This window comes from Lacerta agilis, chromosome 8 (assembly GCF_009819535.1).
Source record: "Lacerta agilis isolate rLacAgi1 chromosome 8, rLacAgi1.pri, whole genome shotgun sequence".
Taxonomy (NCBI): domain Eukaryota; kingdom Metazoa; phylum Chordata; class Lepidosauria; order Squamata; family Lacertidae; genus Lacerta; species Lacerta agilis.
In genome coordinates this window covers 50,526,198-50,544,010 of record NC_046319.1, presented here as the reverse complement: position 1 = coordinate 50,544,010, position 17,813 = coordinate 50,526,198, and the positions used below count along the sequence as shown (strand labels likewise).

The window sequence follows — 17,813 nt, the reverse complement described above, 5'->3', positions numbered from 1 at the left end:
ACATTATTAGGTAGGTACTGAAAAGTTGTTGCCTCATGAGCTCCACATTGCCACAATCAGCCTTAAGGCTTAATCAATATTCCATTGCATACCATGAGGAGGTATTTTTTTAAAGGTAGCAATATTGAATTGCCTTGTGTAAAATACACACTCGACTAATGGAGTGCTTCATCTTTTAAAGAAATATCTCTGCCCTGGAAGAATGTCTGAATGGTAATATAGTGTAGCAGGACTTTCCTCTAGACGTCTTTTGGCAGAGATTGGTCCATGAAAAATGCAAATGGCATTCGGGAGTAGCATGAAAGAACAGAGCTTCTACAGGTAGGAGCAGTACAAACAGCCATTACAATAATTACCATACAGTGACCAACATAATAAAATGTGAAAGCCGTGTTACTTTTCTATAATGTGGAGGGGCAGGGAGCCTTCACAGGCACCTGGAGACTAAATTTTACAGGCTTTCGGCTGTGAAATGGGCGTAGGCTTTCATCCGCAACAACCTATTTAATCAGATGTGAAGTTGTAACTGGGGAAAGTGTTGTGCTTGCCATTTATAGAGTATCTCAGAGCAGGAATGGACAATATTTTTTCCATCAATAATCACTTGGTGATAAGTAGTGGAGAGAGGGACACAGTTTTCTTTCTCTCTAAAATGGGTCCTATTATTTTCCCATATTGCATATGTGGGAGGTGGGGACTTCATAGTGTGTTCAAGAATGACTGTCTAAACCATGGTGTATAAATACAGTTGCTCTAGAGAAAATGCCATTATTGCATTTTGCATCATTTCTAATCATTTAGTTAGTGGCTTTCTAGCATTTCTCTTCCTCCGAGGAGTACAAGGAGCCACATGTGAAGACGAAAGACAGGCAGTGGTTTCCTCCCAACAAAGATCCAGAGCAGGGAGTCCTTCCCACATCCAAATCTAACCCTCAGCCTTGTGGAGCCTGGCACCCTCCAGATGTTTCAGACTGTAACTCCCATCTGACGTGCTGTGCTGGCTGGTGCTGATGAGGAGTCATAGTCCAAAACTGCTGGAGGGCACCAAGTTGGGGGAAGCAGATCCATTTCTCTCTTCCTAGCGAGTGGCAGCCCCACAGGTGCTTAAGCAAGGGGCAGGTGCTTTCAGCTGGACTTATTCATAAACAGATGGGCACAGGCATGTAAAATATTCTTGTGATTACATAGCCGAAGGAGTCTTAATGGGAAAAATCTATCACACACCAAAGGCTGATAGCTTTGAATTCCCCCCAGTATTCTCCTTTGCAAAGGCAAAAAAGGATGCATGTTTCACACTTGGCTGAGGACGCTAGGGCTGGATTCTGCTTCTCTTCATCTCACAGCTCTGGCCCAGCCTCTTCCTTTATCTCTGCATCTGCCTGGGCTCTACTTTGATGGGCAGTTGCATATCCCTGAAATGGATTGCTTGCAGCAGGTGAACTGGATGTAAATGGGCCTTGGAGGCAAGTACCTGCTTGGGCCTTGTCAGTCCAGAGCTTGGGACTGACATTTGCAGAGCAGAGGCACCAATGCAGGGGGAAGGGAGCCAGGAGGATGGGGATGCCTCCCGGAAGAGGCCTCGGAGCTGCCACCTTGCTGATGGAGGCCTGCCTGGTGATGTGCCTCTTGGCCCCAGCAGATGTTTGGGAAAATAATGGCATCTGACTAGTTTGCGTTCCAGCTAGCTTTGGTGTTCAGGGGAGGCTCGCACCACCCGGCTCATCTCACTCTCCCTGCTTTCTCCGTGGCAGAACACCAGCCAACTCAGCTATGCAAGCAAACACCTGTAAAGGGCTTAGGCACCAGAGAGCAGGTGCTGCCAGTCAGAGTAGGCGATGTTGCACTAGATGTGCAAAAAAAATAAAAATTGTCTGACCTGGTGTAAGACAACACCTCACATTTCTGTAAGCCAAAGTACTGGTGCAGAGCAGCTTCAGGAGAGAGTGATTTGTAGAGTGGGTGGAGGAACAGGGTATTAACCCTTCCTTGCCTGCTTGTCTGCTACTACGAGGAACCAGCAGAAAGAAGGAAAGCCTGCAGCAGCCAGAAAGTCTTTGATAGCATCAACCCTTTGGATCTTTTCTTGTCTGGTTTGGGACTGGGAAGCATAGTGTTATGGTGGCTCCGATCCTTCTTGGAGAACTGGTCTCAGAAGGCCGTGCTGAGGAGTACCTGCTGAACCACAGAAAGAAGGGGCATTGGATGCCCAGAACCGAAAGGTGGAGGCAGACGTAGCTTTTACACGTGCTTCTCTGTGCAACTCCTTTCCTGGCAAGAAGCCAGGCTCATGACTCCACCCATTAGGCCTGCCTGTACCAACAAGGGCCAAAGGGTAAGATTTGCTTCCTCACCCTTCCAAGCTGTGCCTCCACAAGCTAGTCTAGGCTCTGCACAGGTTCCAGTTAAGGTCGAAGGTTGGGTAATAAAACAGTAATAACCGGAAGGAAGGCTGGTGCCTTGTTAGTTCTGCAAATATCAAATGTGACAGTGAAGAATAACTGAAATGTGTTAAGTAGAAACCCCAAGTAAGTGCTGACAGAGCTTGAACACTAATGGTGCTAATTAGTGATATTCCCAGAGATAGGGCCATGGTGGGACGGGGGGACACAAGAGTCTCAGCCTGGCTTTTCAGCTCTCATTGCAGAATTCTTAGTGAATATCAATTAAGTCTAGGAAATGTCACTATCTCATTAGGATGCCTAAAAAATGTAAGCAAGGAAAACAAACAAGCTGTGGTATCTGCCAGGAAGCTTGTCAAAGTCTTTTAATTAAACTTGCACATGTATGTTTTGAGTAGTCCATCTTTATCTTGTATCATGTATAAGAACTGCAGAAAATAGCAATTTTGATGGGACTGAAACTTTTCTTTCCCCTGTTAATCACATTGGTGAGCCCAGCCAATCAGGGATCACACCATAAATAGGATTGTTGTTGCTGCTATTATTATTATTATTATTATTATTATTATTATTTACTCACCCTTCACCCTAGGGTCCCAGGGTGGGTTACAACATTTAAACACAATATTAAATAAATTATGTTAATAGTGTTATAATGTTGATTACTAATCAGAGTTGAATGCCTAATGACATGATTGGGTGTAATTAAGTGCAAGGGAAATTTAACTGCCCCCCCATCAAGAAATGCTAAGAACAACATCAGTGGAGCACCAATTACCAGCTTCAGTTTGTTCACCAGCTACAACCAGTTAGTCTTACCACTGTGGACCATGCATTCGTAACCTTACATTTAGATGGTTGCAATGCACTGTATGAGGGGCTACTTCTTGCATCTGGTTTAGAAGCTGCAGCTAGTTCATATGCAACTGCTAGAAGCGCAGGGGGTGCCCAGTTTCTCACACATTGCTTTACTGATGAAAGAACTGCACTGGTTTTCCTGTCAGATATGGAGCCTGCTTCAGAGCTTTGCTGTTGAAATCTAAGGCCCTGAGCAACTTGGGACCACTGCTTCCCTCAGCACACACCAAGACGATCTTAAGATTATCCGAAGAGACATTGTTGGTCAGTCTACAACAGAAATATACACTCTCAGTGAGAGCACCTAACCTCTGGGATACTCTTGAGAAGAAAAGTCAGTAACTAGTTTTAAACGGGTTGATGGGGCTGATGTGAATTGCAGTTAAGCAAAAGTTGGATGGCCCTAGTTTAGCTATCCCTGGGTTAAAGAGTCCTTCCTCGGGAAGGACCTCCATCCAGGAGGCTGGGCTGGCAGGATCTTTCTTCTCCATGGCCCCTGTAGTCCTAGGTGCCACTGCTTGCCGCTGAGCCTAACACTCAAGTCAGATTTGATGCCCTTTGCTGGTGCTGTTGAAAGTCCTTTGTAGCATATACCACCTGTCAGTGGATCTGACCAGCAGGACTGGTACCCTCCCACCAGCTCTTTGCCTTCCCTTGTTTGAGGGTTGAAGAGGAAAGAGAGAGAAGAAGGAAAACAAACTTTTGTGGCTGGTTCAAATGTAACTTCAAGCTATGGTTTGGCACTACGTGAACAGGCTTTGTGCCTCCATCATCCTCGCAAATGCCCCCATTTCCTCCATCACTTCTGGTTTAGCAGTAAACTATATTTTCTTATTACAACCGACCCACAAAACTAAGCTTTACACAAGCCATAATCTGTCTGCAAACCAAGCCTGCAGACAACACCTAATCCTTCTTTGTGAGTAAACTATGGTTTGTAGAAATCATAACGTGCACAGTTTGGCTGCAATAGCAGATGGTGGTTTGTCACTAAATTGGAAGGACATCAAATCATGAAATGGGAGGTGGAGGTGAATAAACTGAAGGCTAATTCACAAAGCACTTACCGTATTTTTCTGTGTATAAGACTAGGTTTTTTCTTTTTTAAAAATGTCAAAAATTAGGGGGCATCTTATACACGGATACATCTCCCCCATTTTCTTAAATCTGAGTCCCCAAAAATAGGGGGTGTCTTATACATGGGGGCGTCTTATAGACGGAAAAATACAGTAATTGTGGTTCAGTGTTACTTCTGAATAAGTAAATAAGAAGAAATTATTATCCTGTTTCAGAAAAAAGAAAGCAGATCTTGGGTTTGAAAAGGTTTGACTTATTGCACTGTGCTCACTGTTGCAACTTAACAAAATATTTCCTGAGAGGATAGTCGCATCCACTCAATTGAGCTTGGTCCCAAGAAGGATGCTTAGGACTGCAGCCTAAATATTATTATTCCTGCCCTCTCCACTTTTCATCAGCAGAAAATGCTCCTAGATTCCAATTCAAATGTTAAGTAAACTCTATTAAAGAAAGAAAAAAGATCCTCCCCAGCGTTTCTCACAGGAAGAATGCAATAAAAAGGAAAGCCTCTGTGAGAATTACCCCCCAAAAAGCAAGCTGTAAAAGCCTTGAGTAAACAGCAAACATTAATAACTTGCTCTGAAAGGAAAACAGCCGCAGATTACATCTGCTGGACAAGAAGTTCTTTGGGGCCAGCAAAAGTGTTTCAGGCCTTCCTCAACACTGTTGCTGCTTCTGCACAGGGAAATAAGAGGCCTCGTCATCTGTGATCATCTTGAACTATTAATGTATCTGAAGAAGTGTGCATGCACACGAAAGCTCATACCAAGAACAAACTTAGTTCGTCTCTAAGGTGCTACTGGAAGGAATTTTATTATTATTATTTTGATTTGACTATGGCAGACCAACACGGCTACCTACCTGTAACTGTTAATGTAATGTGTGCACAGGCTCAGTGACCATAAATGTCTTAGGGGGTGGTGGGAAAATCCCATCACGGAATTTTAAAATAAAAGGGTTCCACTGCGACATGCAAAGGACCCAAACTATAGACCTGTTTTGCGACACCCACCAAGCCATAGGAATTTTGCGGCTGCTTCAGGGTCTGTGCCCCTGGAAAGAGAATACCTACTCAGAGTAGACACTTTGAAATTGATGTGCCAGGGCTGGAAGCAGTAATGCAGCTGGACCACTTTCTGGAAGCCACAGGAGGGGAGAGTGTCCTTGTCCTCCAGTTCTGTTTGCAGGCTTCACTTTATGGCATCTGGTCGGCCACTGTGAGGACATGATGCTGGACTAGATGGCCCACTGGCCTGATCCATATGTCTCTTCTAGTGTTCTCGTGTTCAGTGGAAGCTGGCTTACATCAGTTTCTCCCAAGGCATTTTTATCATTATTTTAAAGCCACATTGTGAAACAGCCTCTCCATGGAAATGTCACTGGCCGCTTGAAATGACATTGAAGGCTGGAGGAGATGCAGAAAGCATTTCCCCTCCCCCCGCCCCTTTCCTCTGATGGAAGCTCTGTGCAGGGCCCTTCTGGATCTAACCTTCCTTGCTTCAGTCCAATAATTTCCTCTACTGCGTCAAAAGTGGGCAGCATGCTGGTGGTCGTGACTCTGCTGGGTTTCTCTTATCAATAGAGTGGAGGGCTTGCTTGTCAAGGACTAAACTGACAGGTCAAACACAAACCAAGTCACTGTTGGTCAGTAATCAAACCTGCTTTCCAGCATGTTCAGGTCCAAAGGCTGTCATGTCAGTACCTGGTTGCATTGAAAGGACAAGGTTCTATCACTTCCAGTCTGTCTGCGGAGCAGAATGGTGGCACAAAACGAGTTGTCTCAATAACGGACGACCATTTCGGGCTATTTTGGACCTGTAGGGAAGAGTGCCAGGGCTAGGCACCCGGGGGAAATATACCAGGCATTGACACACAACTGGATCTCCAGTAGCAACTGATAAGAGCCTGCTGGATCAGGCCAATGGCCCATCTAGTCCAGCATCCTGTTCTTTGGGTGGCCAACCAGATGCTTGCGAGAAACCTGCAAGCAGGATTCAGGCACAAGAGCCCTCTCCCCTCCTGTGGCTTCCAGCAACTGGCGTTCAGAAGCAGCTGGTCAGGATCATCACTGGATCAGGGGGATTCTGGGAAGAGTAGCAAACTTTGGTCTTTGAAAATTCAACAGTAACCTGTGTGTGGTCAAAATTCGGTCCCCACCACCACCACCTCTCACCTTCCATTTTGTTCAATTCACTAAGTTATTGTTGCAAAGCTCTGCAGCACCCTCTGGTGTTGGCTCCCAGTGCAGCAGAACTGGTTGCACTGCCCAAAATCTGCCTCTGCTGGGTGTTCTCTGCTCCCTCCTCCAACCAATGGCACAGGAAGCCTGACGTGCCATACACCTGCTCCATGCCTTACCTCACATGATAACTACAACCTTGTCCAAACCATTGCCACCTTTCCACAGTCTTCAAACATTCCTCAAACCTAGAATGAGGCAGCGGCATCGTGCTGCCCTCCAACGTTTTAAAGCTTCAGGGTATTGTTATTTTTTAAAAAAAAACAAATTCACAATGCTTTTTCCCCCCTTTCAGCAATGAAGTACAGTTTCCTTCCTGCTGTGGACTGTTTGTTAAAAGAAGCCAGCCTTTCTTTTTTTTAAAGGGGCATGCTGTGATATGCTAGAGAAATTCAGAACTGGGTGGGGGGGATGCAATCTATTTGAGTTTAAGTTAACTTCTATTGATGTCACCTTGTTTTACTTTAATTCCGTTAAGCCTTTCTTTTGTGAGGGTGGCTGCATACACAGCCTACATTTAAATCACTTTTAGAACACATGACTCCCCCCCCCCCAAATGGGAACTGTAGTTTGCTAATGGTTCAGGGAATTGTACTCTGTAAAGAGACAAATTATAGGATTCTTTGGAGGAAGAAATATGCATTGAGAGTGTGGTGTGTACACAGCCAGTCTGAAGACTAGATAAAAATAAATCTGACTCCACTGTGGGTCTTGGGGATGGAAGCACCTCCTGAGACATGTAAAGGAAGCCCATCTCATTGTCTCATCAATGGGTTTAGCCTCGCTCAAGCAGCATGCCATTAATGGAATTCCTTTCCTTTGGAAGTATGGGTGGTGGCTTCATTGATGCAGGGTTCCATCATCACCTGAAATATGTACTTTTTGGCCCAGATCTTTGATGAAAACTGGAACTAATTTGGTAAGACCTGCTGCAATGGAACGTATCAATTTGCTCTAACAAGGTGGTTGTTTAAATTCCATGTTTCTATCAATTATTTAAAACGGTTGTTTTATTAATGTGCACCATTATTGCTGAAATGGGAATATTATAATGTACCCTAGGAACCTGACTTATCGATGGCGCTTTAGAAATGGAACAAATGAATAAATGCATTGAAGGCATCCATGGTAAAGAATGGAGACACCCATCCTCAAAACAAATGCCACAGAATGCCATCCACTGTCTTCATGGCAAATATTGAGCAAAGCGGTCAAGAAACCTGAGTGGGCAAAAAGTAGGGCACCATCTACTACACTGGCTCCCAGTATATTTCCGAGCACAATTCAAAGTGTTGGTGCTGACCTTTAAAGCCCTAAATGACCTCAGCCCAGTACACCTGAAGGAGCGTCTCCACCCCCATCGTTCTGCCCAGACACTGAGGTCCAGCTCTGAGGGCCTTCTGGTGGTTCCCTCCCTGTGAGAAGCGAGGTTACAGGGAACCAGGCAGAGGGCCTTCTCAGTAGTGGCACCCGCCCTGTGGAATGCCCTCCCATCAGATTTCAAGGAAACAAACAACTATCTGACTTTTAGAAGGCATCTGAAGGCAGCCCTGTTTAGGGAAGTTTTTTAATTTTTGAAGTTTTATCGTGCTTCTAATATTCTGTTGGGAGCCGCCCAGAGTGGCTGGGGAAAACCAGCCAGAAGGGCGGGGTATAAATAATAAATTATTACTACTAGTAGTATAATATCTGTGGGTGATTTTTCAGTAAATAGCCAGAGTTTCTGACTCCCAGAAACTTATGCACACTAAAATGCTGCTGGATTTTTATGAGGACTTTAAAAAAAAAAAACTCATGCAGAAACGTGGCAGACTGAACTTAAAGAGTTGAAAAATTAGAAACAAAGATTGACAGATTGGTCCCTCCCTCCCAGGGGGGCTCTCGGCATGGCAGCATCACCTGACACCCACCGCACAAGGCAGACCGGCTGCTTTGCGTGGGAGTCGCATATGTGTCGTGATGCTTAATTCCAGACTCTGTGGTTGTGGAGGGGTGCAAGAAGTGGAAATAAGATCAGAAAGAAGCCTGGTACCATCTGAGGGTATCCATCTCATGGAATACAACCCTGCGTGCAGCTCCAGATTTGTGGCCACACCCTAAGGTCACCCAGATTCATGTGGCTTTGGAGGGGTAACAGACGTGATCTGCCACTGGTCGGGTTTCACACCCACAGCAGCGAGAGCAAAGAAAAGTTGCCTCCAATTAAAAAACGTCTGATGGGACTGAGCTGTAGCCTAGCTCTTCCGTCAATAGGCTATCATGCTGTTGTGCAACAGCGCGTTGACCCGCGGTTCTCCTTGTCAAAAGTCTAGAGATTGCAAAGCCCCATTAATTAAACTGAAGCTTGCTCAGGCAGCGCTGACAGTGACAAGTGGCCGTATCCTTACCAGAGAGATGCATAAAGAAGCCAGCCAGATTGCATAATCCTCAAGCAATTTAAGTCACACATTCTCTCCATCTCTCTCTCTATCTCTCTCTCTCTCTCTCTTCCTGCATTCACTTCCAAGCAGCAAATAAGGGATCTTGGCTTTGTTAGCACGCTCCATGCCTGCATTGTAATAGACTAGCAGCCAGCGAAGCCGAAGAAGTAGAGGAGCGTTGCCTTGTGCGATGCTGCCACTGCGTGATAGACATTTGTTGGCACAATATCATCCCATTTATATACAGGGGAGTTTGCATCTTTGAATGGCCCTGGACGATGATCCAGACTCTGGGATAATTAGCTAGGCTGGAAATGCTGTTTGCAAAGAGCTGCAAAATGAGGCTGGATGAGAAATACGCTTGAAAACAAGAAGTTTTCTTGCATTTGGAAGCCTCAGGGGTTGGTGCAGCACGCCATGCAGGGCAGGAAAGAGGTTCCCCCAGTGCCTTTAGTCGTTTGCCCCCCCCCCAAAAAAAGGTTCCCTTTGGTGCTAATAAGAGCTTTCCTCCCAGGGTTAAGAGGTGGGGGGGTTGGCAGCAATATGGATGCAGCAGGGGGGAGGGGGCTGGACCTGCAGAATCCACTGAGAAGTCTTTCACCCTTTGTACTGATTGGAACCAATCAGAGTGAAAGGAGATGAGTTGGCCACGGAGGATTGGCTCCTAGGGTCATTCTGGAGAAGGCGCTGAGGAATTGTTCTGTATGCGCCAAAGCTAAGCATTTAGGAACACTGGAAACAAAAAGCGGCTTCCATTTCAGGAACAGCGCACACAAGTCGTATTACTTACAATGCAACTTCAAGGAAAACACAACTCAAGTCACTACGAAGGAAAATATTGGAGCACCTTTCTCCCACGTACATGCACAGAAAATGGTAGATCTAGCTGAAAGGCCGCACATGAAGATCTGCACTGATTGATTCAGTGCATCCCTAATTATCATTATTATTGCATACTCTTAAAAGGGGCTGTGGCTGTCAGGGGGCATGGCAGTGACTGTCCTGAAGGGACTCTGAAGGGCTGAAATGGCCACTAAATGACTGGTCGCTGATCTCGTGCTGTGGAATACTCTTCCAGCAGAGATTCAGCAGACGCGCTCGAAGCTCATTTTTAGATGTGTCTTAGAAACCTCTTTTATGCTTTTCATGCTTCTCAGGATGAACCAGTTGTCTTTTGATTGATTTGTATTGTTTTTATGATATTTTATTATTCCATTGCCCTTGCGTATTTTCTTGCACACTGCCTTGGTCTTTTATATGAGGGAGCAATCTGTAAATATAGATATATCAGTGGATAATAGATAATAGACATAATTGTGAATGAGTTTCGATTCAGTGCCGTGTTATGCTGTCCACACGGCCTATTTAGGGAAGTTTTAAATGACTAGTTTTTAAATATATTTTAAATCTTTTGTTGGAAGCCACCCAGAGTGGCTGAGGATGCCCAGCCAGATGGGTGAGGTATAAACAAACAAACAAACAAACAAACAAATAAAATTATTAGGACATTTGTAAAGTAATAATAACAACAATTCAAAATTTAATTTAATTTGAAGGGTGGGAATTGATACCCCGCATTGACACAGCAAAAAGAAGTTGTGCATTTCTTGGGGTCTCTTTGTAATTAGATGTGTTTGTTATTGCTGGGACCTCTGGTTTCCTTTTTCACTTGTCAGTTACCGGTACCCACCCTATAGGTCTGTTACGGGGTGGGTGCTACCAGAGCGTATCATGCCCTCTAATAGCGAACTCTCATTGGAGGCAAAATGAGGCAACTGAGAAACAAGAGGAAGGTACCAGTGTGCTCAGGGAACCCACACTGTTTGTGGAAGTGGAAATATATATATATATATTTATAAGATATATTTTAAAAATATATTTTTATTTTAAAAAATAGGGGGTAGCCTAATACAGGACTGAGCATGCTCAGTAACCACAGAATGTTGACTGTCAGCTGAAAAATAAAATCAAAAGTGGGGCTGCAGGTGGAAGAGAGGGATACACCTGCTGTAAGGGAATGGCAAGCTGGAATCCTGACCAGACACACTCTGATCAGACAAGAGAAAACACTGCTGCATTTTGTTGCAGGTTCCTGCTTGTAATAATACTTTTCTTTCTTTGTTTAGGTCTGAGATATAACATGGGATCACAGCAACCCAAAAAAGTAAGTTGTCTCTTTTGAAATGTTTTTAGGGAAGCTGCATAATCTGAATTGTATCTGAATTACAGGGTGGTGGGTGATGTGTGCGATGGCCTTAGAGACAACTGAATGATTGGAGGAAGAGAGATTGAAGAAGGCAGGAGGTGTCACAATTCCCCAGAATACAGATGTTCTTATTAAATTCTCTCAATTTGTTAGGCCAGTGAAATGCAGCTTTGCTGGTATCTTGTTAGGATGGATAAATCTGATGCACTTTGCCTGGGAACATTTTGCATATCCACATTATGTATCAAACTGAACTAATAAAAATCCACTTTTAAGTCGCTTAGAATTGCTGGCATGAAAAACCTTGGTGAAATTGCTCCATCTAGTGGCTCTTAGTTATTTGCAACGGCATGAGCTGTCCTGTAAAAACCCCTTTGACATTTATGGGAAGCGTTGCGCAGATTTTACCGGCGCAGGGAGGAATTCAGTCGTAGATATCTGCTGATCATGACATGCTAGCGGTGGGTTTATAAGCAGAGTCATGATATATTGCAAACCTGAATGATCCTGAACTCTGCATAATGACCAGCTTATGGTGTCAGTAGGTGTCAATTTGGTTAAAAGCCCGTCTGCACAGATGGCTCACATCTTTCTGGAGCAATAAACTGGAAATGTATGGGAGCCCTGGCAGAGTGAGCGATTCAAGAAAAATCAAATGAAACGAGGCACAGGAGAGGGACCAGACTGCACGTGTAAGCCTGCAATCCTATGCCCCAACCCTTGCCAACCTCCAGATGTTTTGACTATGACTGCCATCGACCTGACAGCTGCTATACACACATTACTGCTGTGTTGTCCACATTTATTAAATACCCACAGGCCTTGAAGTTCCATAAAACAACTGAGTCCATACAACTGAAGGGGAAACAATCTTTCAAAAATACAAGAAAACCACACTGTGGTTGCAATCCTAAAGGGGAAGGGGAACCACCAAGGGGAACTGAGCCTGTTTTCAGGGCCCTGCTGGGTCTTGTTGGCAAGGTGGGCAGGAGGGCAGAGTTCCTCCATCCATTTACACTCCCCTGCTCAACCTACTGTTAAAACTGTAAACCATTTGTCTTGGATTATTTAATTGTGGCTCCTGCATTTCAGGGGGTTGCGCTAGGTGTCCTTTGGGATCCCTTCCAACTCTACGATTATATGTTTGTGTGAATGACCAAGAGACAAATAGATCTGAATTTCCTGTCTCTGTAAAAATTGCACACATGTAGTAGTTTCTAACTCTTCACTGTGCACACGGACAAGCACAGTTCTCGTATTCTATTTGATCTTCCTTCCAAAATTGCTGAGGAGAGTAAGCCCGATAGAACTCGGCTGGTCTTAGTAGGCATGTCTAGGATTTCAGAAGGCAATAGCTCAGCCTAGTGGTCCAGCTTTCATCCTCATCCCACAGTGAAGGTGTCTGGGCAACTCTATGTGTGGGGTAACTTGAATATCTGAGTCATGGTCCAGAGCTCCGCATATGCAAAGTCTTCCCATTTTGTTATACGAGAGGTATATTCTCCATGCACAAAGTCACTTTCCACTGAGCTTGAGTGCAGCCCTCCTTATTGAACAGAATGAATGGCTGCAGGCACATCTGGTAAGAGCCACCAAATCATGGCGAGGTTTCTCTAGTCTTACTGAAGGTACTTCATCCAAGCAGGAAACCCCAAATTCACCTTATAATTAGAAATAAATAGGAGGAGGAGCATATCATCCAGCTTAGCTTTCCCAGTACCTGCTTGTGTTTGGGAGGGGATGTCCTTCACCCTGCATCTTCAAGGTGAGGCTGCCCTGAATGCTGCCTGTGGACTGCTGAAGTGAATGAGTTTTGTTTTTTGCAAGCAGAGCAGTGGGTGTTGTTGTTTTTTAATCTACAAGTTAAATGAAGCTTTTAAGTTGATTTTTTTTTTTGTATTTAAAAAATCCACTGCTACTCAGCTTGAACAAAGTAAAATTGTAAAAATTACCAAGAGCTCCTTGATGGTCCACCAGGAGCATTTAGACACACGGGCATAGGAAGGGTGGAGCGTGGGGGGCGGGGCACCCCAGGCAGCGGGATCCCGATAGGGTTCCATCTCAGTGTGCCACGCCCCCAGAACGCGCACCAGCCCCGCCCCCGCCTGCTTCCCGCCCCCGGTGCCGGAGCATGAAGCTCTGCCGCTGTTTAGACAGCCTCACTTCTCACAAAGCCCATGGACCTAGAGTAGAGAGACACAGAGACACAGGAAAAACATAGAGATCTAGTGTACAAAACAGAAGAAAGTATAGAAAAACAGAGTGGGAGGCTTGGGGGGAGTGCTAATGTGACTCAGAGTGCTTCATTAACATTGCTGTTTGACATAGATGGGAATTAAATTACCCCGTTCACCTCATCATTCAGCCCCAGTACAAAGTGGTTCTACACTGCTAGTATTTACCGTATTTTTCTGTGTATTAGACGAGGTTTTTTTGACTCAAAAATCATGTCAAAAAAACTGGGGTCGTCCTATACACGGATAGTGGCATAGGGAGGAAGCTGCGGGAGTTGCGCGCTCTAGGGAGCGTTTCCCACAGTGGCGTGGGGGGGGGAGCTGTGCACGCCAGCCAGCTGCTTGGTGGGCACGCAACTCCCTGCCCCCCCATGCCGCTGTGGGAGGTCCGCGCTCTAGGGAGCTTCCCGCCTGCAGTGGCGTTGGGAGGAGCGGCTGCCCACTTTGCCAACCCCCAGCAATGGCAATTCCCCCTTTAAAAAGCTCAACAACTTTGGGCTATCTCACCTCATTTTCTTTAAATTTAGTCCCCAGAAATAGGGGGCATCATATACATGGGGGCATCATATACATGGAAAAGTACGGTGTTTCCACTTCAGCACTGGATCAGTGTCAAAGCATACCTTGGGATGCAGTTGTGAGTAGGTGGTACCCTCTAGAGGAAAAACCTTTTGCGGTCACACGTAAACTTACATATTTATTGAATTTCTATACTGCCCTTAATCTGAGGATCACAGGGCAGTTTATAGTATAAAACCACAAAAATATCTAACATAGTAAGAAGCAAAATATGAAAAAAAGCCCACAAAGCTGTTTCCTAGCTGGGTCTTTCTGGTTTACCCCTAGAAGTAATGCTCAAGTTAAGAAGAATGCATTCAGAAGCAGAAAGGTGAAAAATAATTACTGCAGCGCCAAAGCTGCGTGCAAGACAATGCATTTCGTTCCATAGTTAAGCTGAGCTAAAACGGTACAAATAGCATGAGCCATTAAACACTGCAAGCTGTCCGTGGTGATGAATGCTCTCTCATTTAGTAATTTATTGGGCCTTTTCTTCCATTAGGACTGCACATCCAGCAACAATCAGGACGGGAAAATGCCTCCGTATGCCTCTGACAAATTCCCAATCGCGAACCAAAGGGCTTCGCTACACCCCGTGCCCAATGGAGCTGCCCTGGAAGAAGGCACAAGCAGAAAGCAGAACATCCTGGTGGTGATTAAAGACCATTCCCCAAAAAGCGCAGGAGCTAATTCTGCCCGGACTCATAAATGGAGGAGGAGGTTTGTTATCAAAAAGAGCCCCATCCTGATAGCCGTGAACAGCTCCTTCCACAACCTGCCCATTTTGAAATCAGAGGACAGGAATGACGTCAAGTGGAAAAGCCTCTACAAGACCCAAAGAGAGCGAAAGCAGATCATGAGAGAGACTTGCTCGAAATACAAGAGCAACAACAAGAGGATAATCACACCTTATCACGTTTCCAGGATCTTCGTTGAAGATAAGTACCGAATTTTGTACTGCGAAGTTCCAAAGGCCGGTTGCTCCAACTGGAAAAGGGTACTTATGGTCCTTAATGGACTGGCCTCCTCGACCAAGGTCATACAACACAACACGGTGCATTATGGGAATTATCTGAAAAGGTTGGATGGGTTTGATCGCAAAGGGATCAACCACAGGCTGAACACTTACACAAAGATGCTCTTTGTTCGCGAACCTTTTGAAAAATTGGTCTCTGCGTTTCGAGACAAGTTTGAGCATCCCAACAATTACTACCACCCGGTTTTTGGCAGACCCATCATTTCAAGGTACCGCGTCAACGCCACGAAGGAGGCACTGAGGACAGGTTCTGGGGTAACCTTTAAAGAGTTCATTCAATATCTTCTTGATGTCCACCGGCCTGTGGGCATGGATATTCACTGGGACCATGTCAACAGGCTCTGTAGCCCATGCTTGATAGACTATGATTTCATTGGTAAATTTGAAACCATGGAGGAAGATGCTAACTTCTTTTTGCATTTAATAAATGCGCCACAAAATTTGACCTTTCCTAGGTTTAAAGACAGGCATTCTGATGAGGAGAGAACAACCACCCAAATTACACAGCAATATTTCAAACAGCTCTCCCCTTCTCAAAGGCAACGTAGCTACGATTTCTATTACATGGATTATCTGATGTTTAACTACTCAAAGCCTTTTGAAGACCTGTATTGACAGTGGAAGAGGCACTGGGAGCTACTGTTGTGATTCCTTATATGCAAGTCTGTGTAAAATAAGTTCCAAATAAACTGTACCCATTGGCAAATAAGCTAAGGACATATCTACACCACAGGTACCTACACTGGTCACACAGGGGAACCTGGGAAGTGTGTTCAGAGAGGGTGGGAAATAGGGACTGTTGACAGCAGGGACCCCAGACTACAATTCCCAGGATTCTTTGTGGTAGAAGTCAGGGAAGTTAACCTGTCATAATACCAAGACAGATTTCTAATGTAGAACCACCCTAAATTTACTCCCACATTCAGGACAAACGTTGCTACACTCTGGAAGCACACCGTGCCCTTATGTTTTTCAAGGATCATCAACCTTGCAGTAAATACATCTATCCATGTTGTTGGGTTTTTAAAAAATGATTTTGGAATTAATAAAGAAAAATTGTCACCTTCAACTCATTCTTCAGTCTGCAAAGCTTGATGGCACATGCTAGGCAGAGCTATGGAACACTCGCAGTGTAAAAAAAGAAAGAAAGAAAGATAGAACACAGCTAACAATTAGGGAAGAATGACAAATTGGATTTAAATGGGTTTACACACAGAATTTAGAGGTTCTGATCCGATCAAGATTTGTCCCCCAAACCACCTCTTGCGTCAAGCACTCACCTACATCCAAGTCACTCGTGCATTGTTGGGTTGTGGAGTGCATATATGCATATATATATATATATATATATATATATATATACACACACACACACACACACACACACACACACACACTTGCTAATTATATGCAAAATTATACAAAAAATTATATACATATGGAAGAGTCACATTCCACATGGTGCTATATATCTGCAGCATAATTTGATATCCATACATAAGTATATTTATATAGTAGTATGTTTATGTGCTGGTTGCTATAGGAAATGTGTGTGTGTGTGTGTGTGTGTGTGTGTGTGTGTGTGTAATATTATATGTATAATGCTGCATATAGAATAGTAGAATTGTAGAGTTGGAAGGGAAACTGAGGATCAACTTTTCCAACCCTCTGCAATGCAGGAATATGCAGCTGTCCCATATGGGGAGCAAACCAACAACCTTGGTATTATCCTCACCACAGTCTAACCAAATGAGATATCCAAGCTCAGTTTTTTAATCGGTGATCATTGTTCATATCTTTAATGGAACCAGTAAAACAATTTGTTCGCTTTTCATTGAGATGAAAGAGCAAGACAAAAATTAGAAAAAAAAATCTGTGGATAAGCTTGATACAGACATTTTCAGACAATTCCATCCCTGCTTGCAATTGGTTATATATACACCCCTTAATTGTCTCCATCCCATTATAATTTTATCTATTATTTCTCCCTTTGGTATGCTTCTACATCTAATGGCAGGGCTTTCGCACATGGGGTTGGGGGGGCGGGTCCCAACAAGAGGGTAGGTGTATGTTTGCATCACACAGATACAGAATGAGAAGGGGAAAATATGGATGGTTTTGTGATACTCTTTTTGAGAAGGCAGAGAAATAGGATTTTACAAAAATATGGTTAGTAAAAATTTGCTTTATGGAGCTGTTTCCAGTTGCCTTCTGGGAATACAGAGGGTGAAGGGAAATCTTTCCATATTAAAGTGTGATTTCAAGGATGCACGAATGGAAGGCAACTAATATTTAATGAACACATGAGTGCAAAATTAAGCCAGATGTTACAATTTGCAGGATATGAATACATTCTCTTCCATCTACAGCTCCCTTATGGCACATTCATCTGCAAGAAAATGAAACACAGCACATTTACATCTTTATGCACACTATTAAAATTCTTTTAATCCTTGGCATTAACATAAATCTTTAGTTTAATCTATGTAGTCTCAGGGAATATCAAATGTTGCCTTTAAAGTAGCAAATAAATTTAGATTCCACTTCCTGCCCATCAGGGTCCTTTATTTTTAATGGTTGCAAACAGTTTATTGCCCCCTTACAAGCCTCAGAGCACAGTTCAAGGTGTAGCTTTTGTCTTATAAAGCCTGAAGAGATTTGGCGAAAGCATCTTAGCACATCTGGGTTGCACACCCACCTAACACCCTGGTTAAATCAAAAGCCCGTGATTACTACAGATGGCTGGATCTGTCAATTTTGGTTACTCTCAGTTTCTCGTTTTTCCA

General features: G+C 44.2%; 1 protein-coding gene across 4 annotated transcripts in view; it reads left to right on the top strand.

Annotated features, from left to right (window-relative positions):
• CHST8 (carbohydrate sulfotransferase 8) overlaps positions 1-15,736 on the top strand; it is a 236,064-nt gene extending 220,328 nt beyond the window's left edge. For all 4 annotated transcript variants that reach the window (XM_033157403.1, XM_033157404.1, XM_033157405.1 and 1 more), the window contains 2 exons: positions 11,120-11,157; positions 14,494-15,736. In XM_033157403.1, the coding sequence (XP_033013294.1) occupies positions 11,120-11,157; positions 14,494-15,642 (1,187 nt within the window). In that variant the 3' untranslated portion in view covers positions 15,643-15,736. The remainder of the gene's footprint in view (positions 1-11,119; positions 11,158-14,493) is intronic.
• Positions 15,737-17,813: the final 2,077 nt, after the last annotated feature.